This window comes from Barbus barbus, assembly GCF_936440315.1.
Source record: "Barbus barbus genome assembly, chromosome: 31".
In the NCBI taxonomy this organism is placed as follows: Eukaryota; Metazoa; Chordata; class Actinopteri; order Cypriniformes; family Cyprinidae; genus Barbus; species Barbus barbus.
The window spans coordinates 11,007,686-11,035,402 of NC_136759.1; the positions used below are offsets into that span (position 1 = coordinate 11,007,686).

Below are 27,717 nucleotides of genomic sequence, written 5' to 3' on the forward strand. Positions count from 1 at the left end.
CGTCCCTTTATGGTGGCTGTCATGTTGAGCTCACATGAGCAGCTGAATACTATTCATTTAATTTCAGTAATCTGCCTATTTTTAGACACTTTCAGAAAATGTGCAAAGGGAATTTTTATAAGGCGACTGTCAAACAAACTGACTGCTTCTAGATTACAATATGATAAACAGGTTAAGCAGAATGATGAATTTGCATCCAAGGCACTTGTGTAACAGATAAAATTTAAATATCAATTTCACACACAGATCTAATTACATCAGAAACTGTTTATCTTCTTGTTTTTAAAAAAGGTGAAAATTTTCTGTCTGATCTCTTTAGTTTTAAAACCATACACAAGTGGATTCACAAGAGGAGGAAAGATAAAATTGGAAATAGAAAACGCTCTGCGCAGGAAAGCAGGAACAAACTCAGATCGATGTGAAATGAGAGGAAAAAGAGTATTAAACTCTAACAACAGGAAGACGACCAAATGAGTACCACATGTCTGAAGTGCCTTAATCTTTGCATCAGACTGCTTATTAGTAACACAAGTGATTAATATATGAATGTATGTAAATGCCACAACAGAAAGTGAAAGGCCATGGTAAAAAATTATGCAACTCAACCCAAAGATATTGTTCACCTCTGTGCCGTCACATAAGATTTTCATTAATGCTGTCTTATAGCAGACTAGATCTGTCATGTGTGTCTGGCAAATCCTGTAAGGTAATAGAATAGAGAAAACTACTATTATAAGAAAAAAATTTAAAATCCACATCCCTGTAATGATTTTCACCAAGTTATTGGTAGTCATAATGGCTCCATATCTCAGCGGGCAGCAGATAGCGATATACCTGTCATAGGCCATAGCGGTAAGAATAAGATAAGATGCTCCACCATACAGGTGTGCGAAAAAGCCTTGAAGAAAACATGCAGGATATGATATTGATCTGTCCTGAGACCATATACTATACAGCAGGTGAGGAAAAAGGCTTGTAGCATTCATTGCATCATTGATAGGCAGGTTGAGCAACAGTATGTACATTGGTTTGTGAAGATTTCTGTTCATGCAAATTGTAATAATAATTGTGAGATTGCAGAGTAAGATAAACAAGTATGTTGTTAATCCAAATATGAATGCAGGATAAATGCTAATCTCAGGCAGTTCCAGAGAGTGCAAAGTCAGAACCAGTGAGAGGACAGATCCATTTGGATACATGATGAATGTTCCTACTATTAACGGCCTAAACAAACCAGCAACAAGCTGTTAATTCTATCAATATCAATAGAGTAATTATCAAAAATAATAAATGAAAATCTTGCCAGAATTTATGAGAAGTTGGTGTCCAACATTCATCCATTTCATCCTTTCATTTTGCTATATCCAGCATCATCTTACTTAGGCTATAACCTAAAAAAGGAATAAACATTAAACAACAGCAGGCTAAATTTGCCACAATACAAGTTTTTTTTTTGTTTGTTAAAATCCACATCTCATCAGATTAATAAGGCACATCTTTAACATTATAATTTAAATAATCGTTATTCCTTATTTCCTTAAAACCAGTACACAGTTGTTTTTAAAATAATGTTGTCTATTTGCACAAATTTTCATAATGTCACCTTAAGTGATCATCCTTCAGCACTGCTGAATGTCACCTGTGGGCAAAAGATTTATACTCATGGAGTTGCGTTGATAAACTCCCATTTGTGTTGCATTAGTCATGGGAATAGGTGTAGTTTTGTAGCATGTGCACAGCCCTGCTGGTAGATATTGTAACTATACTCTACACAATCTGATTTGAAAAGCACTTTTCCGCTTTGTCATTCAAAAGTAGCTAAAAATACTGAAATATCACACTGTACCTGGGTTGTTGACAAATAAAATATCAGTTAACCCTTCTGGTTGATGAAAATCTTTTATTTAGATTAATAAATATATTCTATGCTATGACTTCCCACACAGCAGACAATTTTAGTGTGAATATGATCTCTCAAATGCACCTCTGGCAATTGCACTATATGTGACAGCTAGCAACATAAAAATATACTATAACTAATTACTTTTTTAAAGTAACATGCCCACCACTGGTGGCTAAAAATTAGAAGCCTGATATGAGCCTCATGCTCGCAGATTTGATCTGCGCCACCATGGATTAGAATAACCAAGTATGAATGCATATTTGTCATGTTGACTGAACTTAGGACTGGTGGTAGTGCTTGAGATATTGTTTTTCATTTAGTGTTTCTATAAATGAATTTGAAAAAGCAAATGAATTTAATAACTTTTATAAATGGTTTGAACTTGCTGGGAGTAGGACAGGATTGTAGTGGACCCATGTGCTGTTGCTAAAATCTTTAAAAGGCTGCATACCAAAAAGTCCAGTATGCCGGATGGTATTTCAGCTCTTTTACTTAAAACATTTGCTGAATTATAAATTATTATTATGAAGTATGAATTAACTTCAGCCTGGAGATCATTATTTCAATTATCACTCGACACTGGAATTATTCCTATAATATGGAAAAAAGCAGTCATTATCCCTGTTCCAAAAAAACATCCAGCAGAGGAAAATAATGACTTTAGGCCAGTGACGTTAACGTCCATAGTGATGAAATCACTTGAGCGTATTGTGACAGAGAAATTGAGAGAAAATGTAAAACACCTTGAAAATCCTTTAGCTTATGTTAGAGTGATGTTTATGGATCTGAGTTCAGCGTTTAATACTCTACTTCCAGATATTGTGTTAAGTTAAAACAGATGAAGGTGAACCCCTATATAATTAAATGGTATTATGCGTTTCTAACTGGACGACAAAAGCATGTGAAAATTAATAAAACTTTCTCTGATATATTGGTCTCAAATGTTGGAAATCCTCAAGGCTGTGTAAGTTCCCCCCTTCTTTTTACATTATATACAAATGATTGTAGGAATCAGTACATAATTATATTATTACATTTTCAGATGATACAGTTATACTCAGTTTGCTGACAAAAAATTCAGATGTCGGCTTGTATAAATCAGAGTTAGAAGGGGTTGTGCAGTGGTGTGAGGAGCACAACTTGATGTTGAATGTAAAAAAAAAAACTAAAGAAATGACCAATTTGTAATGAAGGCTGGTGGGTGACCATAGTCCAAATCAAGTGGACTATGTTTGCACATGAGCTAGTCAGCACTTGGCTCAGGGTTTATGGGGTGGATAAAAGTATCATGTTACTGTTTTACAGATCAACTATTGAATCTATAGTATGTTATGGTTTTAGAATATGGTTTGGCAATTTGACTATTAAACTTAGGTCACAACTTCAAAATGTGGTTAGAAGAGCTGAAAAAATAATTGGTATGTTGTCCCAACTTTCTCTTCAGGACATTTTTCAGGACAAGACGTGAGACGTGCGGATCCATTTGCGAGGCTTTATTAAAAGGCGAGGTCACAAAACAAGCAAGGTTCATACAATGGCAAACAGGAACATCACAGGCAAGCCAAAGAGTAATCCTAGGGCAAGCGTGGGTCGACGATCGGCAAACAATATCCAACAGGGCAAAGCAGAGAGATAATCCAGGTACGCGAGCAGTTGTCCAAGAGAGGTGCAAACTGAGTCCAAATGGCAAGGCTAAGGGTTAACCCAGGAAACACGGGCAAGAATCAAAACACCAGAAAACACAAAAGGCAAGGCAAGGCACAGCACGGCACGGCACGGCACGGCTATGATAACTGAGTGGCTCCGTAGAGTAGCTATCGCTAGAAGAGTGATATAAACTTTACAATACTCGGCAGAGAGGAAGAGGAAGTCCATGGTTTAAGTAAGCTGTGTAATCAGTGCAATCAGCTGTGTGTCGTCAGTGCAATGGATTATGGGAATTGTAGTTTGAGGTGAAGTGCAACAGTAGTGTGGTGCAAGAGTCAATGTGGTGAGTGAGTGACCTCTGGTGGTGAGTAAACGGAAGTTCATAGACCAGATTTGTGACAGTTAGGAAGCAGTCTTAAAATTATTGGTGACCCAAGCCATATTCTCCATAAGGAGTATGAGCTGATGTCCTCGGGCAGGAGATATAGGGTTCCAATCTGTAAGATGAATAGATACAAATTTTCTCTAATCCCATCATCTGTCAAATTATTGAATAATAAGTGATTGAAATTGTTGTGTGGGTGAGGGTAATGTGATGAGCAGTGTTGGGATGGTTACTTTGGAAATGGAATAGGTTACAGATTACAAGTTACCCTACTTAAAATATAATAAGTAGTGTAACTTTTCAATTACTTTATTAAAGTAATGTAACTGATTACATTTTGATTATTTTTCAAAATTTCTAATGTGTTCAACTGTTAATCACTTTCAAACATGTAAAACAGACAGGTGTAGGATATCAGAGACCAAATCAGGCAAATTTAAGATGCGATCAGAACATTGAAATCTGAGGAGCCGAAATTCCAGAGAGGCCCATAACAGGACGTCATAAATTATATCCCTAGTGCCATGAGTCTGAAGCAAGTCCACCAACTAGCAGCTTTGAGCAGCTCACAGCATTAAAACAAAGGGACACTTATTGATAATTCCAATTCAGGAAAAAGACTGTCAAATTTGGGGCAAGTAATCAAGACTGATGGTCAAAGAGATGGCCATCACATGCGTTCCACGCTGGAAATCACAAGCTTCCTTAGACTGACTTTTCCCCCACATAGAAGAGAGAACAGACTGAAATTCCTTTGGTCACAGAACATGTCTTTTGTTCTCCATAGAACTACACAGAGACTTTCTTTTTCATATGCACCTAAAATCATCCTAAAAGGACATTTCTATGCATAATCTCATATTATGTATGTAACCCACACTTTTGACTTTCATGTTTTAATCACATATTGGGTAGGTCTTTTTAATAACTGTTGAATAGCTTTAGGGTATTCATGTTTAGTACGTGTATGTTTGGATCTTCATGCTTGAAAGGTTTCTTCCAATTAATTATTTGTAAAATATATAATATTCTGGTTATAGAAATCACATCCAAAATTGTACTTTGCAAGAGCTTGTAAAAATCTGACTTATGATTTATGGATGGGTGGAGAAACAGAGCAACACCCCAAGCAAAGATAATATCTAATTGGTCAAGACACCAGATGGGATGTGTTTCGAAAGCCGAGTTTAAAAACCCAGGACACCATCAAATCTCTCCTCTTCTCTTTTTGCTCTTCTCTGTTTGCTTTTGCCACAGCGTTTTAACGCTGCTCTTTGAGCGCCATTCCAGCGTGCTCTGGCCTACATGCCAGCTGCTACCGCAAAGAGAAGAAAAACCACCTAGTCTCTTTACATCCTTTTATCCTTTTATTTTAGTTTATTTTCTGTCCATGGAGTTGCGTGTTCTAATGTAAGTTAGATAAACTAAAAAAATGACATGACACGAGAACAGGAAACAAACCAAATAAGGGCACAAGAGGCAGGAACACATGACACACACGACAGAACCCTAACATTACTCCCCCCTCCCAAAAGGCTCGTCCCGAGCCTACTCAGTTCCATCAGGGAGGGGGGGTGGGCGCTCTGGAGGCCCCTCAGGACAGACACAAACATACACTGAACGGGGCCTCCAGCGCGGAACAGAAGGCCGCAGGCCGAGGTGTAACTCAGGAGGCTATGGCAGGTGGTCCTCATGCCCTTGGCCTCGTTCCTCGGCCCGGCCACTCCAGCCGGAACCCTTCTACCCCCCCCAAAATTTCCATGGGGCAGCTCGGGGGTATCAGGGTCCCGGGAACCAAACGAAATGGAATTTATTAAAAAGACCTTGGTCACTGGTCAATACGGCGGCAGCCGGCCGGCTGACCATCCCAACGGCGGGGACCGGTGGGCTGTAGGAAGCCACCACCGGTAACGGGCCGAGTGACCGCAGACGGCGGGTTGGCCTTCCCCGCGAAATAGCAACAAGAGGGGCCGCAGACGGCGGCGTGATACCCTGCGAACGACGGGGTCCGGGAGCTGCGGACGACGGCGTGATAACCCGCGAGCGGCAGGGTCCATGAGCCGCGGACGGCGGCGTGATACCCCGCGAGCGGCGGGGTCCGTGAGCCGCAGACGGCGGCGTGATACCCCGTGAGCGGCGGGGTCCGTGAGCCGCGGACGGAGGCGTGATGCCCCGCGAGCGGCGGGGATGAGTCAGCGGCGATCCGGAGGGCTTGACTCAGTGGCGATCCGGCGGGCTTGACTCAGCGGCGATCCGGCGGGCTTGACTCAGCGGCGATCCGGCGGGCTTGACTCAGCGGCGATCCGGCGGGCTTGACTCAGCGGCGATCTGGCGGGCATTGAGTCAGCGGCAATCCGGCGGGCATTGACTCCAGGGAACGGCAGCCTTCTCTCCAGCGACCGGCGGGCTTGGTGATCCGCGAACGGCGGCCTCATCTCCCGCGAACGGCAGGCTGGAGTGAGCGGCCGGTATGACTTGGGGGAGCCGCGGACAGTGGGTGGGCTTTCCCCACGGACCGCGGCGTGATCTCGCGCAAATGGCGGGAAAAACACAAAAGACAGGAATAAAAAAAACACTAGAAAAACTTGGACAAAACAAAACGAAGTGAAGGGACGACGCTTACTGTATTGGTCTGGTCTTCTGTCACGCTGTACACACGAGGGAGGAACAAGGAACACGCATACGAGGATGAAACTCAAATAACATAGCCTACTTTACTGGACATCAGGCAGGGCAAGACACAGACAGGAACACCGGGGAGTAACGAGTAGACCAGACGAAATGGCACAACACAGACAGGACTATAAATACACAGGTAAATTAACAGACATGGCTGGATAGGGATAAACTACTAATGACATGACATGAGAACAGGAAACAAACCAAATAAGGGCACAAGAGGCAGGAACACATGACACACACGACAGAACCCTAACAATGCGAGGGTTAAATAAGTGATTGGTTGTTCAGGTCTATGCAATTGTACATATTGCTGTAAACTTGGGATATCACATTTTCATTCTCTTAAACTCATCCTTTCCTTACTTTCCTTCTGTGAATGCTTGTGTTCATGTGTTAGATTAGTTTACATGTCTTAGATTTATCAAATAAAGCCTTATTTATTGAAAAGGGAAGTATCTTGTGTTTTGTGCTTACAAGTTAATGTCTTAATCTGCCGATTTTGTTACTATGCTATTTGATAGTGTTCTCACTATATTTTGGATTGTAATATCCAGTGCAGAGTTGGTGTTATACGGCTCCTTCAGTGAATCGCTGCCGCCTCAGTGATCAGCTGTAAAATAGTGATTCTGTTCAAATTCCCTATAAAATCATAAATTATTCCCTTTGAGCTTAATTAAACTGTTTCCCTTTAAATTACATATTACGTTTACGTTACACAGGGTTAACCTTACAGTATTATTCAACACTGATTACTGTCAGACTTTCAAAGTCCTTCATCACTTGAATTAAGATTATAATATTTTAATTTTAAAGGATACATTGGATGCCAAATATCTTAATTTGCATATAAATGTGTCTTGGCAGTGTGTGGATACAACCACCCTACAATGATAACAATTTTAAAATGATAAAAAGCCTTTTTTAAATCCCCCCCAAAACCTAAACAATCTCAATTACCAAGCCATTTTGATTTTGGAGTAAATAACCAGCGCTCTCTTCCATCTTCAATACCATGAGGTGAGACCCTTGAGCAAGAACCGAACCCCCAACTGCTCCCTGGGTGCTGCAGCAATATGGCTGCCCACTACTCCGGGTGTGTGTTCACAGTGTGTGTGTGTGTGTGTTCACTGCTGTGTGTGTGCACTTGGATGGGTTAAATGCAGAGCAGAAATTCCGAGTATGGGTCACCATACTTGGCCACACGTCACGTCACTTCACTTCACTTTCACTAAATTTGTTTATGTCTGGCTGTGCAAATCATTGTACTCCAGACTGCTTTCTGAATGAGGGACAATTCAAGGCAGGTTTTGTTAAAAAGTTGAAACTCAATGATGGAGCAGTACCCATTGTTCATGATCAGCTGCACCTCCAGAAGAAGAAAGTCTCACACTTTATATTTTTTATGATTATTTGCGAATTGCCTTTGCTCTTCCACAGAAGAGAGGGGTTGGGTGAGCAGAGCTCATTAGCATGTAAAGAGATATGCACCGTAATGAGTCGCTGTAAACAGAGCTGTTTTTGACAAGGTAAAAAGGGTGTTGTCTTTCACGACCACTGAGACCATTTCAAGAAAACCCTAAAGAATCATACCGACTTATTTTAAAATCATTCTGAGGTTAAATACAGATTTAAAATCATAACAAGATACAGTTTAATAGCTATGATACTGTTTTTGAAATCAAATCTTTGTATAGTGTAATTTCCTTAGCAGGAGTTAAGACTTCCACTCCCAGCATCTGCATTTGACTGGCTGGCCGATTTCCTGCCCTAAATCTCCTTATCTCAGGAGACCTCTAAAACCCAGGATAAATTTGAGGGAACATCTGCAATGAATTTAGAACAGAACCTTCAATGTTGTTCCTGACCGGTTTACCATAAATAAAAGTTACGTAATCAACAGTACAAAGCATGTGACATCTAGAAAGGCTCCAGCACAGACCCCTGATACCTCCTGATCATTTAACACATAAATTCAATGATGTTATCAACCAGGAGAGACGGTTTTACAACTGACGTCCGAGCTAAGAAAAACACCAGATCTCCACGAGAATGACATTCCCACGACCTCCCGTTTCTCCCTAGCAGAGAAACGCGCTTTTTCTTCTTATTGGCAGAACAAAGAAGATCGGACCTTTATGGGTGTTCCGAAAGACATAATAATTGTTGCTGCTACCGAAAGCAACATATATAGACAATATATATTGAGGTTGTGTGTTTATTTTATGTCCTTCATATGCTTGGTGTGATTATTTAGAAGGTAGCATGTTAATCGTTGCATTAACCCATGTAGTATATAAAATTAAGGTATGTACAGGTACTTTGTGTATACTAAATACCTGTTGTTTGATTTTGAATGAAAGCTAGTTGCGTCAGCAATAATTTGGTGTGGATGAAAGTTGACTTTTCTCATCGTAATGTATAATTAAAACTGTAACAAAGTTCGTAGGTCGGGAAGAAGGAGGTGGGAACCGGCAAACATTCAAGAATTTAATAATCAAAATACTAAAATCCAGGCTTGGTCCTCTCTCGTCTTCCACTGTCGTCACTCCTCCTTTTATCCTTCCGGAGCTCCTCCGTGGGACTCGAGACCGGTGAGTGGCGCAGGTGTCGCTCGTTATCATTCACTCCACCGGCCTCGTTCCGCTCCCACGGCTCTCGGCCCTGCCCCACTCACTATTACATACCCCCATCGCCCCACGCAAAACGAATGTTCGCCTTCTGCTAATTCATGACTGCATGCTAGGTGGTGCCGAACAACAATGTATTTTTTCTTAATGTAGCATATAGACTTGTAGTAAGTGGTCTCTTATACCAGCCATTCATAACTTCTACTAGCCAAAAAAAGAGAAAAAAAGGGAAATAAACCAACAGCTTGAGGCTCTCTACACTGAACATGACAAAGCAACTGTTTGTGTCAGTACTAGGGGTGCGCGATATTGAAAAAAAAAAAAAAGAAAAGTCTCAGTATTTTCTGGGATTGTATCAATAAAGATAATTAGGCAATATTTTGCTGAGTGTGTTATTGTGCTGATATCTTAAGGACTACTGTGGACAGCTGACTCCTAAAGTTTTTTATATTATTGAATCAAATTCTTACATTTAATCAGCCACATTTATACATTTGATTATAAAATGATTACATTAGGATTTAATTGTAATATAGTGAAGTAAATTTAGGTGTCCCGTATACGGGACGGTGACATTAAACATGAAATGTTGAATACTGATATTTGAAATTATTTTAAAAATGAAAAGATACTTTAAATGTGAAATTAAAACCGCCAGCAGGTGGCAGCAAGTCACCGAGTCATTGCTATTGAACCGAATCATTTAAACGGTTGATTCATTCAGGAAAAAAACACCATCATGTTGCTCAGAGATGCAAAACAATGCTGTGGTTGCATGTTTGGAATGTTTTTTTTGTTGGCAAAATAAAGCAAAAACAGCTAATATGGTGTCTGATGACAAAATGGCGGGTTCGCACAATCGCAGCGGCTTCTCTCTCTCCCGACAGAACGGTGTTTTCGTGTTTTTTGTCTTGTAAGTTGCAATGTTTTTGCACATCTTCGTCTCGTCTACCTGTCTGTAAGCGTGCATACAGTCGTGAGTTTCTGCTCGATGTCGGCAGAATCACATTTTTTGAGTTAAATTCAGCACACGCCGAAGAGCTGCGGGACCTCGGTCTGTTCCGAAAGCCTACTACATCACCGACCCACTACTGCATCACCGACCCACTACTGCATCTCGCCCACAGCGGAGGCGCTACAAGCGGCGTGAGAGGAAGCAGAAGAGGGGTAAGCGCGGAGGTATCCGAGCTAGGCTAGTGGCCAATCCACACAAGCCAGCTATCCCCACCATCGTACTGGCGAACGTACGCTCTTTGGACAATAAACTGGACTACATCCGACTACTCCGCTCCACTCAGAGGTCTGTAAGAGACTGTTGTGTTTTTGTGTTTACGGAAACATGGCTTAACAACAGCGTACCGGACTGCGCCATACAGCTCGACCAGCTAACATGCTATCGAGCTGACAGAGCTCTCGTCGAGGGAGGTAAGATCCGCGGCGGCGGGCTTTGTGTTTACATCAATGATGCATGGTGCCGCGACGCTGTTGTGGTCTGCAAACACTGCTCACCCCTGGTGGAGTTTATGATTATTAAGTGCCGGCCGTTCTATCTACCGAGGGAATATTCAGCCATACTGCTAGTTGCTGTATACATCCCTCCCAGCTCCAACAACAACATCAGGAGTGAGGCGCTAAATGAACTGTACCAGCACACCAGTGAGCAGCAGACAGCCCACCCAGATGCTTTTCTTATCTTGGCTGGGGATTTCAACCACGCAGACTTAAAGAGTGTGTTCCCAAAAATTCACCAACACATAGACTTTCCAACAAGGGGAAAAAATACCCTGGACTTTGTTTACACCACCCAGAGAGGAGCTTACAAGGCCCTCCCCCTCCCCCACCTTGGAGCCTCAGACCACATCACTGTCATGCTAATGCCTGCATACAGACCGCTCGTCAAAGTCATCAAACCAATACACAAACAGATTCAAGTGTGGCCGGAAGAGTCGTCAGAGGCACTTCAGGACTGTTTTGACACCACTGACTGGAATATGTTTAAACAGGCTGCCACATACAACAACACTACAGACCTCCAAGAGTACTCGGAGACTGTCACTGCCTACATCTCCAAGTGCATTGATGATGTAACGGTCACAAAGTCCATCCTCCTGGACTAACAACACTGTAGCACTGGCCAAGAAAGCACAGCAGAGTCTCTACTTCCTCCGCAAACTCAGAAGAGACAGAGCCCCGACCCCCATCATGTGCACCTTCTACAGAGGCACCATCGAGAGCATCCTAACCAGCTGCATCACTGTGTGGTATGGCGCTTGCAACGCATCCTGCCGCAAGTCACTTCAGCGAATAGTGAGAGCAGCTGAGAAGATCATTGGTGTCTCTCTCCCCTCCCTCCAGGACATCTACAGCACCCGTCTCACCCGCAAAGCCCTCCGCATTGCAGGTGATCCCACCCACCCGACACACAGCTTCTTCAGTCTGCTGCCATCAGGGAGGAGACTGCGGAGTCTCCAGGCAAGGACCAGCAGACTGAAGGACAGCTTCATACATCAGGCTGTCAGGAAGCTGAACTCCCTCCCGTCCCTGCCCCCCCTCCCCTCTTCTTACCCCATACAACACTGAACTCTGACACTATGAGACCCCCCCCCCCCCACGGCTCCCCACACCCCCAGGACCAGCCACCCCCACCTACTTACAAACTGTGACCAGCACCTCTCACTTGTGCAGCATTAGACTGATCACCACCTCATCCTGCATTGACTGCAAACTACCTCCTCGGATAGTCTCATAAAAAGACTGTTCTCCTGTCAATTTAACAGACTGACAAGCTCTTTTTGCACTGCACACATATCTGCACAGTTTTTGTTTTATTTAACTGGTTTGCACTCTATCTATTCTGCCATGTGCCTTATGTCACTTTATCTATCTTTTTTATTTTTCTACAATGTCCTCAGACTGACAAGCTCTTTTTGCACTACACATATATCTGCACAGTTTTGGTTTATTTAACTGGTTTGCACTCCATCTATTCTGCCATGTGCCTTATGTCACTTTATCTATCTTTTTTTATTTTTATTTTTCTACAATGTTCTCAGATTGATAAGCTCTTTTTGCACTACAAATATATCTGCACAGTTTTGTTTTTATTTAACTGGTTTGCACTATCTGCCATGCGCCTTATGCCACTTTATCTATTTCTTTATTTTTTTCTACAATGTCCTTACTTGTATAGCTATAGAGTTGTATGTACATATGTTTAAACCGTATTATCTGTATTTGAACGTGTTTAATGTTAACTGTTTACACCAATGGTCTGAGGGTAACGCAATTTCAATTCTCTGTATGTATGTGCTGTACATGTGGAAGAATTGACAATAAAGCAGACTTGACTTGACTTGACTCTAAAACGTAAGTCTCTTGATATTAACTTATTGTTAATTGAACTGTTGTATAAAATCAATATCATATTTGTAACCAGATTTTTTAAGAAAAAATGACACTCTTCGTGTGATATTGATGAACTATATGAATTGATATAAATACATACAATATCTGCCCCTTATCTTGAATTATGTGATTATTTTGAATGCATATTAATAGACTGAATCATGCAGTGAAAGAACGCACTCTAGATGCGCACGCGCACTAAGTTAGTCTAACCAGACTTAATTACGTCATGTATGCGTGCACTCTAGGTGTGTTTAATATACTTGATAATGTCATGCTGTCTCATGAGTTCAGTGCTAAACCTGCACAGACTTGGCTTGCATGAACTTCCATAAGACATTAATGAGTGAACATAACTTACGAAAAAATAACCCGCCAAATTGGCTCGTGATTTGACAGAGTTACCCGCCACAGCTGATTTTTACCCGCATTTAGCAGGTTGGCGGGTGTTAATTTCAAGCCCTGTATATCATGCAATGTTATTTGGTGATAGTGGTGTTGGGAAGTTGCTGGTGTGAAGCTGCTAAGCTGCTTTCATAAGGTAAGTAGACTCGTGAATTATAAATCATAGCAGAAACTCATTAACTAATTTCACTAGATGTCCAGTTTTGTTGTTCAGCAATCTCCATCATGTTTCCTTTAATAATAGAATGGTTAAAAATACCTAGGCCTATAATAATATACCACTATAAAACTATAGAAAGTATATCATCTTTCTAAACCACTCCCAAACATAAGATTGCTGTTTAGGCCATACATACCACGGAATATTAGAATACTTATTTCCCCTTGTTCGAGGCCAGCCGCCAGCTGAACCATCAGGAGTTCTGCAGGTATTGTAAATAAATAAGAGTGGATAACAGCGAAGATTCCTGAGGACATTGTGTCAGACCGGGGTCCACAGTTAATCTCTCGAGTCTGGCATGCATTCTTCAATCTCCTAGGTGTGACCGCAAGCCTCTCCTCTGGATACCATCCACAGTCTAATGGGCAAACGGATAGGAAGGTGCAGGAAGTAGGGTGCTTTCTACGAACCTTCTGCCATGTGCCACCAGGATTCCTGGAACCAGTTCCTAGGCTGGATCGAGTATGTCCAGAATTCCCTGCGACATCCATCTACTGGTCTCACTCAGCTTCCAGTGCGTGTTCTGCTACTGTTTCCCTGGTCAGGGGAACCCTCCGATGTTTCTGCCATCGATTACTGGTTCCGGGAAAGTGAGAGTGTCTGGGACGCAACACACCATCAGCTTCAGCGGGAAGTGCGCAGGCAGAAGATGGGCGCAGACCTTCGATAAGCTGAAAAACTCACTTACCAGCCAGGCCAGAGGGTCTGGTTGTCCACCAGGGACATGAGGCTGCGCCTGCCCAGCAAGAAGCTCAGTCCCAGATTTGCTGGTCCCTTCACCATCCTGGAACAGGTCAACCCGGTCACATACAGGCTTCAACTTCCTCCTCAACATAAAATTCATCACACTTTTCACATTTCACTATGTTGGGTACCATCTACAAGGTCAAAGAGATCCTGGAATCCCGACGCCGTGGTGTCAACTGGAATACCTGGTAGACTGGGAAGGCTATGGAGCAGAGGAACGTTCATGGGTACCCAGAAATGACATTTTAGGCCCTTCCCTAATGGAGGAATTCCATGCTGCTCATCCTGATTGTCCTGCACCCCGTGGCAGAGGTAGACCACCACGACGTCGGGGTATTCGGCCCTTAGGAGCGGGCCGTGGAGGAGGGGGTACTGTACCTAATCGGCCAGGCTCCACCACCACCCAGTTACAGAGATCAATCTCTCCTGAGTTCTGAGCACCTGCACCTGTCACACATCCAATTACCCAATCACCAGTCAAGTATATAAGCACACACCTCAGTCACCATCATTGTCAGGTCTTGTATCTACGAAGTGGACTCTCTGACTTAGTTCAGCATTCTATGTTACATACCTGTGTGACTTACCTCCAGTGTTCTGTGTCTCCACGTTCTCTCCAGTCTCCGTGCTCTTGAGGTGTGTGCTCTGTCTCTGTGTCTCCTGTTCTCCTGGTCATCTGTAAGAAAGGATTCCAAGTTACACTCTACTCCGATCTCCAAGGAAGACGTCTAAAGACGGTTATACTCACCATTGCTTCCCCCTACTATACGTAACGACTCCCCTGTGCAAAAATAAAGATCATTGTTTTTACTTACCATCTATGTCATGCCACTTCTGTTACAGCTGTTACAGTACATAAGATTGGCGAATGATTTACAGATCCTGAGCACCACTGACAAGCATCTGATCTTGTAAAATGTGTGGTAAGTACTGCCGCTCCATAATATAAACGAATAAATAATATATAGTTTGTGCGATCACATATCTTGAAAGCGAAAGTGAAACTATAACGCAATTGACCGATCATTCAAAAGCAGTTTCAATGCCTGGCGTATTAATAACAGCTCCATGATGCCCTCATTTTATATACAGTATAATTACCCGACAATATAACTGCGAGAGAAAGTATTGAAATAAATATTTTCCTCCCTGTGTTTCCTTCTTGCTGAGCTACTGAAATGAGCAGCACTGTGAAACAGCCAATCAGAGTAGAGTTTATTATTATTCATGACCCTGCCAATAACAGACCGTTTCATTCTAGGGAGAAATTCTAGGGTTGTAAATGGACATGTAAAATCGTTTCTGGAGATTTTTTGCCCTTACCTAAGCCACATACCTTCTATGTAGATATCAGAGAACAATTTAAAATACTGTATCAATGCATTCTATGGTACCTTTAAGTAGAAACCTCCTAGACACCAGTAGCACCTCTTTGTGAGATGTTTGACAAATGAAAATGTGTTCAAAAATTGGCTCAAAATATCAAATGTTTGATCTCTTATGAATGGGTGGAATCAGTCTGAAAAAAAGAAAATCTAAACTCATCGTGCAAAATTATGTGAAATACAGTTTAACTCCTACTGCCCAAAACATTTGGCAACTATAATTGACTCTAATAATTGAAATTATGTAGTGTATTCCAGCCTTAAGTGTTTAAAATAATGTGTGGTCTGTCATTGTTTTCAGTAATGCAGTGAACATCTTGTCTATTTTAGACACAAACATTACATCATCTGGTGTCATAACACCACTAAATTAACCATGACATAGTCCCACGACTGTTTTTTTACTGCTTAAAAGGTGACGCTGTACACCTTTGGTGGTGCATAGCTAGTGTATTCAGGTCATACAACTTACAACAGTACTGTAAGTAAGCTAAGGTAAGACTTATTGTGACTTAAACGGCATGGTTGGGCATGCAGTCAGATTTACAAAACTTGTGACATGATCTTTTAAGTAAAATTCTCTATGGTGAAAATGTATTCATTTTTGTTTTCCATCAAGGTTTTTAATGGCTGGAAACCTTTCAAATCCTATTTTCACATTCAATCTTAAAATTGCAAAACTTGATATCCATCCCAAAGCAGTATATCCTGTGTTCTTGGCTGGAGCTCTGATCTACGTGTTCTCTGTGGTCTGTAATGGAATCATTCTTGGACTGATAATCACTCAGAGAAGCCTTCACAAGCCGATGTTCTACATCCTGTTCAGCCTTCCTCTAACCGATTTAATCGGAATCACAGCCGGTCTGCCCAGGGTGCTTGTGGACATTTTAACAGAAACAAATGATGTGTTTTACCCTATGTGTGTTCTTCAGGCTTTTTTGCTACATTTGTATGCAGGTTCAATACCTTTTCTACTGGCAGCCATGTCAGTAGACCGGTACATAGCAATATGCAGCCCACTCAGATATAATTCTATCATGACTCCTTGCAAAATATATGGAATCATAACGCTGGCATGGGGTCTTGACTTTGTCTTAATACTAGTGTTGTTTTCACTTCAGTCTAGAATGGTAAAATGCAAGTCTTTTATTACCAACGTGTACTGTGACAACCCATCTTTGCTTTTACTTTCATGTGGAGGGGATTTGACTGTGAACAACATTTATGGTTTATTTATAACAGCCTTTATGCAGATGAGCAGTATCTCTATCCAGCTGTTCTCTTACACGCAGATTCTCATCACATGTATAAAACAAACACATGCTGATTCAAAAGTTAAGGCTCTAAATACATGTATAGCCCAGATTGCTACATTTTTCCTCTTTGAAATAGTGACAACCATTGCTATAATGTCATATCGGATCCCCAGCATATCTTCCAATGCACAGAAGATTTGTGGTTTGATGATTTACACAGTCCTTCCGACTGTCAATCCAGTCATATATGGAATGAAAACTAAAGATATTAGAATAGCATTCTTTTTGGTTTTGAAAAAGCACAAAGTTAACCCAGGTAAAAATACATCTGCTATTAAAAACAGAAAATAATAATTATGGCATGTAATAAAGGAAAACATTTCTTGACGTATTCTGGATGAAATAAACAACTATACATGACTGTGGAACACTAAAACCAGTCATAAGGGACAATTTTTCAGAATTGAGATTTATATCTTTATCTGTATAAAGCTGAATAAATAAGCTTTCCATTGATGTGTGGTTTGTTAGGATAGGCCTAATTTTGGCCGAGATACAACTATTTGAAAATCTGGAATCTGACGGTGCAAAAAAATCTAAATATTGAGAAAATCGCCTTTAGAGTTGCCCAAATGAAGTTCTTAGCAATGCATATTTCTAATCAAAAATTAAGTTTTGATATTTTTACGGTAGAATTTTTTTTTAAATATCTTCATGGAACATGATCTCTACTTAATATCCTAATGATATTTGGTATAAAAAAAGCAATACTTTTGACCCAAATATACCCGTTGCTACAAATATACCCGTGCTACATAAGAGGTCACATATCCAGGGTCACATATCATAAGAGAATTAAAAAATATGATTTTATTACATAATCTTTCGGTGTAAATAATGTATTTGTAATTGTTGTGAAAGCATTAAAAACACATTTTAAAAAATGTTGAATTATCTGTGTATAATGTACTTGTTACAGAGGAGGTTCCTGTACCGCCTCCCTCGCACCACCAGAGGGAGCCATCGCCTGAGTATTAGTTTTGATTCGGACTCCATTTCCCTTAATGCCTCTTACCTGGGACTGATTGCACTCACACACCTGCATCTCATTAACACACACACATATAAGCTGCCACATCACACAGACACTCCGCGAAGTCTTGATTTGCCCCGGCTGTCATTTCTGAGCGTTATTTCCCGTGTTTGTTTTCTGTGAGTTTTGACCTTGGACTGTTTACCGTTATTGATTGTTTGCTGCCTGCCCTGACCTGGATTGTAATTCGGATTCTGATTCTTGCTGCCTGCCCCGATCTTCTGCCTGTATTCACAACTCTGTCTCTGCCTCGCCTACATTGCTCAGTTTGCTGTTGATTGACCCTGCTTGTTTGACTATCCTGAATAAAGAGCTGCAAATGGATCTCACTCCGTCTGGTCCTTCGCAACAGAAGACTTCGCCGATAAATGATCCAGCGGCCCTCGCACAGATCTCCAATGAATTATCAGCTCAAGCATCTCAGCTGGCGTCACAACAATACCAGCTGAATCGTTTGACCACCTTGACTGAGGAACTAGTTCAAGCATTACAAGGCATTCGTCAGTCATCAACCAGCAACATGACAGCCCAGCCATCAACACACAGCAATCCCACACCGACGCCGCCTTCTCCGGTCAGCCCACGCCTCGCCTTCCCGGAACGGTTTGGTGGGACACCAACTAAGTGTAAGGGCTTTCTACTACAATGCACTCTGTTTGTTAACCAGCAACCGTTATTATATCCCACTGAATCAAGTCGCATAGCTTTTGTGTGTTCGCTCTTATCTGGGAGAGCGTTAGAATGGGCAACAGCAGTTTGGAGAACGGATGGTTCCACTTTTCCTACCTTCGAGGCTTTTCTGCAACAGTTTAAGGAGGTGTTTGAACATGTCACGGAGAGAGGAGATGCTGGTGAACAATTACTGACTTTAACCCAGAGAAGTAACTCGGCAGCAGAATACGCCCTCTCCTTCCGCACACTCGCAGCCCAAACCATCTGGGTAGAGGACACCCTTAAACTGCTATTCAGGAAAGGATTAAGGAACGAATTGCAGTCCGAACTGGCTTGTCGTGACGAGGGTAAGAACCTGAACGAATTCATCGAACTCGCCATACGAGTAGATAATTTGCTTTGCTCACGACGCTCTACACGAGCTCAAGTCCGAGTCTCACATGAGACGGTCATAGATCATGAACCTATGCAGATCGGAGCTACTCACCTCACGCCAGAGGAACGTGAGCGTCGTATACAAAACCACCTCTGCCTTTACTGTGGTCAACCTGGACACATGAGGAATTCCTGTCCTGTACGTCCTTCCTCAAGATCTCAGCCGGTGAGTCAACCCTTCCAAAATACCCATTCCTCATCTTGTTTTAATCTGCCAGCTCAGTTAATTACCCCGAACGAAGTATTTAGTACATCAGCACTCATAGATTCTGGGGCAGCCGGAAATTTTATTTCAAGCCAGTTTGCCACTCAGTGCCATTTGAAACTAAGCCCCTGTAACTCACCCTTGGCAGTGGAAGCGCTAGACGGACGACCAATCGGCGAGGGAAGGATCCTTCAAATCACAGAGGAGGCTAAACTGCTCATTGGAACCTTGCATACTGAAACCATCCGCTTCTACGTCATCAATTCATCCACACATTCCATCATCTTAGGACTTCCCTGGCTGCGCACCCATAACCCTCACATTTCATGGAGAGAGAATCAGATCATTCAGTGGGATCCATCCTGTCAAGATCGCTGCTTGTCCAAGGTCACAAGGATCCAAAGTAAGGTTTCCGACTCACCTACTTCAGATAATGTTAACCTGAACCTGCCAACCGAGTACTCTGATCTCTCCGAGGCCTTTAGTAAGAAAAAAGCCTCTCAATTGCCCGAGCACCGCTCTGTAGACTGTGCGATTGATCTTTTGCCTGGTACCACGCCCCCTAAGGGAAGAATTTTTCCTCTCTCACAACCTGAGTCTGAAGCGATGAAAAACTACATCGAGGAAGAATTAACCAAGGGCTTCATTAGGCCCTCATCTTCACCAGCTTCAGCAGGATTTTTTTTCGTAAAGAAAAAAGATGGGGGTTTAAGGCCTTGCATTGACTATCGTGGCCTAAATGAGATCACAGTGAAATTTCGTTACCCACTGCCCCTGGTACCAGCCGCTCTAGAACAACTCAATCGAGCAAGACTTTACACAAAATTAGATCTGCGCAATGCCTACAATCTCATCCGCATCCGGGAGGGGGATGAATGGAAGACTGCCTTCTCGACCACTAGTGGGCACTACGAATATCTAGTTATGCCCTTCGGCCTAGCCAACAGTCCATCCGTCTTCCAATCCTTTGTCAATGACATTTTCCGAGACATGCTGAACAAGTGGGTGATAGTCTACATTGATGATATTTTAATCTATTCCAACACCATGGAAGATCATGTCCGTCATGTCCGATCTGTGCTCAATCGTCTGATCCAACATCAACTTTATGCAAAAGCTGAGAAGTGCGAATTTCATCAGACCAGCATCGCATTTCTGGGATACGTGATCAGTCAGCAGGGGGTTGCCATGGAAGACAAAAAGGTTAGTGCTGTGCTAGAGTGGCCTCTACCGCAAACGGTGAAGGAACTTCAACGCTTCCTAGGATTCGCTAATTTCTACCGTCGATTCATCAGGAACTTCAGTACCATCGCATCACCACTAACTACTATGACGAAACGTGATACTACCCGTTTGAGTTGGACTCCAGAATCACTGCAGGCATTCGATGAACTGAAAGCCCGATTTACCTCTGCACCCATCTTACGACACCCAGATTCGGAGAGGCAGTTTATCGTCGAGGTCGACGCCTCCAGCACAGGAGTGGGGGCAGTCTTGTCACAACGTCAGGGACAACCGGCCAAGATGTATCCATGCGCTTTTTTCTCTCGCAAATTGTCTGAAGCTGAACGTAATTACGATGTGGGCAATCGCGAACTCCTGGCAATAAAATTGGCCCTCGAGGAGTGGCGACATTGGCTAGAGGGATCCAAACACCCATTCATTGTACTCACCGACCACAAGAACTTGGAATACCTCCGTTCAGCTAAACGCTTGAATCCACGTCAGGCTAGATGGGCGTTGTTCTTCACCCGCTTCAACTTCTCTGTTACCTACCGCCCAGGATCCAAGAACACGAAAGCCGATGCACTATCCCGCCAAGCGGAGGAAACAGTTCCCACTACCCCGGCCGAAAACATCATCCCGGAGAGCCTGCTTGTAGCCCCCGTACAGTGGTACATAATAACAGAAATCAACCAACTGAACAGCCAAGAGACACCCCCAGCCGAATGCCCAGCCAACCTCACCTATGTTCCCGAGATCCTCCGCAAACAACTCATCACCCAGGTACACACAACACCCAGCTCAGGTCACCCCGGAATAGCAGCCACAACACAACTCCTCCGTAATCGTTTCTGGTGGCCCTCTTTGTTAAAGGACACTATTACCTTCATCCGCAATTGCACCAGTTGTAACACCTCAAAAACCCCCAGACAATTACCCGCCGGTCTTCTGACTCCATTGCCCACACCACAACGACCTTGGTCACATATCGCAATTGACTTCATTACCGACCTGCCCACCTCACAAGGTAACACCACCATACTCACTATCATCGACCGTTTCTCCAAAGCCTGCCGCCTCATTCCTCTACCTAAACTGCCCACATCCTTTGAAACAGCAGAACTATTATGCAATCAGGTGTTTCGTTTCTACGGTCTCCCCGAAGACATTGTGTCCGATCGAGGTCCACAGTTCACCTCCCGAGTATGGTCCGCCTTCTTCAAGCACCTGAATATCAATGTCAGCCTCACATCCGGTTATCACCCAGAATCTAATGGACAAACCGAAAGGCTAAATCAAGAGGTAATACGATTCCTGAGATCTTACTGCCAACAAAATCAACACAATTGGAGTAGATATCTGTTCTGGGCCGAGTATGCACAAAATTCCCTCACCAAACCTGCCACAGGAATGACTCCATTCAAGTGTATCCTGGGTTACCAACCACCGCTATTCCCCTGGTCAGGGGAACCCACCGACCTGCCTTCAGTAACGGAGTGGCTACAGAATAGTGAGGCCGTCTGGGACCGTGCTCACACCCATCTACTACACGCAGTAAGACGTCAAGAACACCAGGCCAACCGTCACCGACGCCCTGCTCCAGCATACACCCCTGGTCAGTGGGTCTGGCTATCCACCAGGGATCTCCGCCTCAGATTACCCTCCAAGAAACTCAGTCCCAGGTATGTTGGTCCATTCCAAATTGTTAGACAGATTACTCCAGTATCATTCCGTTTAGATTTACCTGCTAATTATCGTGTCTCTCTCCCACTTTCCATGCTTCCCTGCTGAAACCCGCTGGTGGTCCGAGCGGAGCTACGGATGAAGGAACCGTTTCCCAGACCCCCCCGCCTATCCTGATTGACGGCGAGGAGGCGTACCGTGTGCACGAGTTGCTCGATTCCAGACGCCGGGGGGGGTAAACTGCAATACCTGGTCGACTGGGAGGGATTCGGCCCGGAGGAGCGTTCATGGGTCAATGCCGATGACATTCTCGACCCCACTCTCACCGAAGAGTTTCATCTCACGCACCCGGAGAAGCCGGCCCCCCGACCTCGAGGAAGACCCCGGCGTCGATTGCCTCCTCGCTTCAGGAGCCGCTCGCAGGGGGAGGGCTCTGTTACAGAGGAGGTTCCTGTACCGCCTCCCTCGCACCACCAGAGGGAGCCATCGCCTGAGTATTAGTTTTGATTCGGACTCCATTTCCCTTAATGCCTCTTACCTGGGACTGATTGCACTCACACACCTGCATCTCATTAACACACACACATATAAGCTGCCACATCACACAGACACTCCGCGAAGTCTTGATTTGCCCCGGCTGTCATTTCTGAGCGTTATTTCCCGTGTTTGTTTTCTGTGAGTTTTGACCTTGGACTGTTTACCGTTATTGATTGTTTGCTGCCTGCCCTGACCTGGATTGTAATTCGGATTCTGATTCTTGCTGCCTGCCCCGATCTTCTGCCTGTATTCACAACTCTGTCTCTGCCTCGCCTACATTGCTCAGTTTGCTGTTGATTGACCCTGCTTGTTTGACTATCCTGAATAAAGAGCTGCAAATGGATCTCACTCCGTCTGGTCCTTCGCAACAGAACTAATGTACTACTTTTTACTTGTACTAGGCTTTTTCATGTGTGTATAACTGAGCAAATATAAAAGAAATTAGGGTAGAGTAGGGGAAAATATTAGCTTAAAAAGTATATAACAGTAAGTAATTATGAATGACAAAATTATAATAGCCAATTTGAAAAATATTTTTAGCTGATGCTAACTGGCTAGCTAATTAGCTACCTGAGGCAAATTTGAGGTAATTTTTAAATATAAATTCTAAATATTTTTATTCAACCACCTAGAACACATTTGATGGAAAAACAAAGGATTTGATATTTAGAACAAAGTTATACAGTAGTTAAGCCATGCCCCCTGGGCATTTATGCTACAGACTAGGTTTGATAAAAAATCTGTCATTCTGACAATGCAATTATATTTTTTCTTAAAGGGGTGGTTGATTGTGATTAATTGTAAGTTTTTCCTCTAAAAAGCTGGGTAACACTTTAGAATACTGTTCCATCATTAATGAATAACTACACAAGAACACATGAGTAACGTGATATTAGCACTCTAGTAACTATTAGTAACTAACAAGAAACTCTGATTAATGAATTTGTAAGGGATAGTGCTTAGTCGAATGTGGTAGTTCACTATTAGCTAATCAGTAACTATTATTTTTTTCATACCTCCCTAAGAACTACTAAGAACTACTGTATACAGGTTCATAATTAAAATGAATAATACATAATGAATAATTAATTCTAAAGTAAAGGTCATGGTAACCCACTAGTAATGACTCAAGTATTACCAATTTCTTCAGAAGGAATTACTAATTATTTGGATCAGTATTCTAAAGTGAAGATCATGATAACTCCCTAGTAATTTCTCCTATTTGACTGAATGACTGAAATCATTGTAAGCTTTTGAGAGTGTTGTAAAGCATTGGATAGTAATTATTCAGGTGTTACTACATCTTTCTAAAGGAATTACTAATTGTTTGGATCAGTATTCTAAAGTGAAGATCGTGATAACTCCCTAGTAATTACTGAAGTCATTGTAAACTTTTAAGATTTTTGTAAGGTTTTGGTTAGTAATTCATTTTGCTAGATTTGGTAACACTTAAATCATTACTAGTGGGTTACCGTGAGCTTCACTTTAGAATACTGATCCAAATAATTAGTAGTTTCTTCAGAAGGATGTAGTAACACTTGAGTCATTACTATCCAAAACCTTACATATATCTCAAAAGCTTTAAATCACGTCAGTCAGTATTAGGGAGTTATGATGCTTTTCACTTTAGAATACTGATCCAAGTAGTTAGTAGTTCCTTTAAAAGAATTAGATAATTCTTGAGTCATTACTAGTGGGTTACCATCAACTTAATTTTAGAATTAATTATACATTATGCATAATTCACATTAATTATGAACCTGTATACAGTAGTTCTTAGTAGTTATCCAGGATATATATATATATATATAAAAATAGTAGTTATTGATTAGCTAATAGTGAACTACCAGTTTCAACTGAGCGCTATTACTTACTAAATCACTAATCATAGTTTCTTGTTAGGTAATAGTAGTTACTACAATGTTAATAGTGTATTAGTGACTTGTTCCTGTGTAGTTATTCATTAACAAAGGATCAATATTCTAAAGTGTTACCAAGTTATGTTGTAAAGTTAAGTTATCTTTGTCATCTTTTCATTTTGCCAGTATCCAGTATCCAGCAACATCTTTCTTACAACCTGAAAAAGTACCAAACATTTAAGAACGTGCTTTCAATCTGAGCACATGCAATATAATAAAACTTCATTAAAGAATGAAAACTGTAACATTCTCACAGCAGTTAATTAATAAGGCACATTACTGTATAAGTTAAATTATAATGTTTAGTTCTCATTAAAAGTACTTCAGCCAATAAGCAGTTGCTGAGATTTGTAATAATGTGGCCTATCAGCACAAACTGTCATGTCAACTCATAATAGTATGCAGATCAAGTTACTCTGTATTCACAGGAATACCAGTTGCTCAGAGTAACTTCTTCTTGTTAGAGCCTTAAAAAAAGCAGCACATGTAGTATTTAGTCAACTTAAGTGATCATCCTTCAGCACTGTTGAATGTCACCTGTGGGCTAATGATTTATACTCATGGAGTTGGGTGGAAAACTCCTATTTGCGTTAGATTAGTCTTGGGAACAGACGTTGTTCATATAAGATATCATAACTACACCATCTGGATTAAAAAGTATCTAACATATCACAATATTTGACTGATTGTTGATTGATTATAAAAACAGAGCACAATAATTCTATATAGCCCAAAATAGTCTATACTCATTGATTTTGTCAGGACTGTCTGTCAAAACAAACTTGAAAGCACTATATAAACACAGAGGTGTAAATAATTATATTTTGATATAACATTTGACCTGTGATAAATTATGCCATCTGGATAATATTATTCGGATAATGGGTGTGAATGGGGATGGTTGACACAGTGGTTTTAGGGTTGGTTGCATGGCATATATAAAATAATTTATAATTCATTGATAGTTTAGCTGAACTGAACATTTAATTACTCAAACAAGAACTGGTGACTTACGTGCATTTTAAAGATTAAGTAACATGCCAAAGAATCATGTTGTTCTTTTTCTTCCTTGTAGGGTATTAGAGAGAAATAAAAATTAATAATATATGGTAACTGTCAACAACAACTTGTATCTGAAGCACTTGATGATCTTAGGATGAAAAATGTCAGATACATATGTAGCTAATATAAATGTGTGATACAAATAATCATATAGCAAATAGAAATTTGAATATATCATATGATTAAATCTGTAAGGGAACACACCGTGTAAACAGGGGTTTGGGTCCAAAAGCAGGTCTTTATTAACAAAAAGCAGACACAGTCCAAAAACACAAACAGATCAGACACGATCTGAAAAACAACTCAAACAAAAACAGGGATATGACACAATTCCGGCAACCTAGTGCTTGCATCAGTCCACATATCAACAACTAATAATCAGCCCAGAGAGGCGTGGGGAAGTTGTGTAAATAGCCATCAGAATGGGCAGCAGCTGTGTGTATGTGAGTAGGTGCACAGGTGTGTGGAGTTAAGGTAAAGGAGTCCGGGAGGATGGGCCATGGCGACCTCTGGTGGTGAGAGGGAGAAACACAGAGCCCGGACCCCTGACAGAACCCCCTCCTCTAAGGAACGGCTTCCAGACGTTCCACCCAAAACCCCAAAGGTACAGGAGGGAGGTGGAAAGGAGGTTTACCAGGGGGAGGGATGGCGGGCCAGGCCCGTGTAGCGGAAGAAGGCCTGGAGACAGAAGTAGACAAAGTTCAAGAGCTGGTGCTGCCGCTTCTGGGAAATAGTGAGCGGACACCACTGCCTCGGGAGCTTTGTGTGCGGACACCGCTGCCTTGAAAGGAACATGAGCGGACATCAAAGCCTTGGGAGAACCGCAGGTGGACATCACCGCCTCGGGAGCTTTGTGAGTGGACACCGCCGCCTCGGGAGGAACGTGAGCAGTCACCGCCGCCTTGGAAGGAGCGTGATCGGACATCGCCGCTTCGGGAAAACCTAAAGCGAGCTCCGCCTCGGGAAGGCCTGAAGCGAGCTCCGCTGCCTAGGAGGGAACATCAGCCGGCTCTGCCACTTCGGGAAGGCCCGAAGCAAGCTATGCTGCCTTGGAGGGAGTATCAGCTCACACCGCCGCCTCGGGAGAGTCATGAGTGGGAACCGCTGCCTCGGGAGGACTGCAACCAAACCACGCCGCTCACAACGACATCAGCGGGGGTTCCTGCACGCTGCGTATCAGCCCAAGACGCTCCGGGAATGGGCGCGAGGTACTGGGTTCAGCTGACGAGGCTTCTGACGCCCCTTGGATCGCCGCATCAGGAGAACTGTGAGCGAACTTCGCAGCTAACTCCACCCTGAAGTATGAGCCTCTCAAGTACAGAGCCCAATTGATATATTCCTCCAGTGACTCCTCAGGGTGCCAATATGGCATAAGGGACTTGAAGGGCTCGGCTAGGCCTCCCCAGAAAAAGACCATGAGGAGCTGGAGCATTTTCAGACCGATGTGCAATAAGAGGGCAAAAAGTGTTGAACTCCAAGAACAGGAAGACCACTAAATAAGTACCACATGTCTGAAGTGCCTTAATCTTTGTATCAGACTGCTTATTAGTAACACAAGTGATTAATATATGAATATATGTAAATGCCACAACAGAAAGCGAAATACAGTGGTATAAAGATAAAATAAACAATCCATAGATATTGTTCACTGTTGTGTCTTCACACATGATTTTCATTAAAGATGGGTTATAGCAGACAAGATCTGCCATGTATTTCTGGCAAATCTTGTATGGGATTAGAAGACAGAAAAGCACAAATATAATAATAAAATGAATGAGCCACATCACAATTATGATTATCACTAAGTTACTGGTAGTCATAATGGCTCCATATCTCAATGGGAAGCAGATAGCGATATACCTGTCAAAGGCCATAGCTGTCAGAATTACATGAGACGCACCACCATACAGATGTACAAAAAAACCCTGAAGCAAACATGCAGGATATGATATTGATCTGTCCTGAGACCATATACTATACAGCAGCTGAGGAAAAAGGCTTGTGGCACCCATTGCATCATTGATAGGCAGGTTAAGCAACAGTATGCACATTGGATTATGAAGATTCCTGTTTTCACAAATGGTGACAACAATTGTGAGATTGCAGAGTAAGATGGTCAAGTACGTTGCTATTCCAAATATGAATGCAGGGTAAATGCTTGCCTGAGGCAGTTTCAAAGAGTGCAAAGTCAATATCACTGAGAGGACAGATCCATTTGGATACAT

The 27,717-nt window shown here is 42.3% G+C and overlaps 1 protein-coding gene across 1 annotated transcript; it reads right to left on the reverse strand.

Annotated features, from left to right (window-relative positions):
- Nucleotides 1-257: 257 nt before the first annotated feature.
- LOC306851288 (olfactory receptor 52J3-like) lies at nt 258-27,717 on the reverse strand (the record flags this gene model as incomplete). Its single annotated transcript, XM_079387446.1, has 2 exons — nt 258-448; nt 26,967-27,717. 2 exons carry the CDS (start codon nt 27,715-27,717, stop codon nt 258-260), a joined length of 942 nt encoding a protein of 313 aa, XP_079243572.1.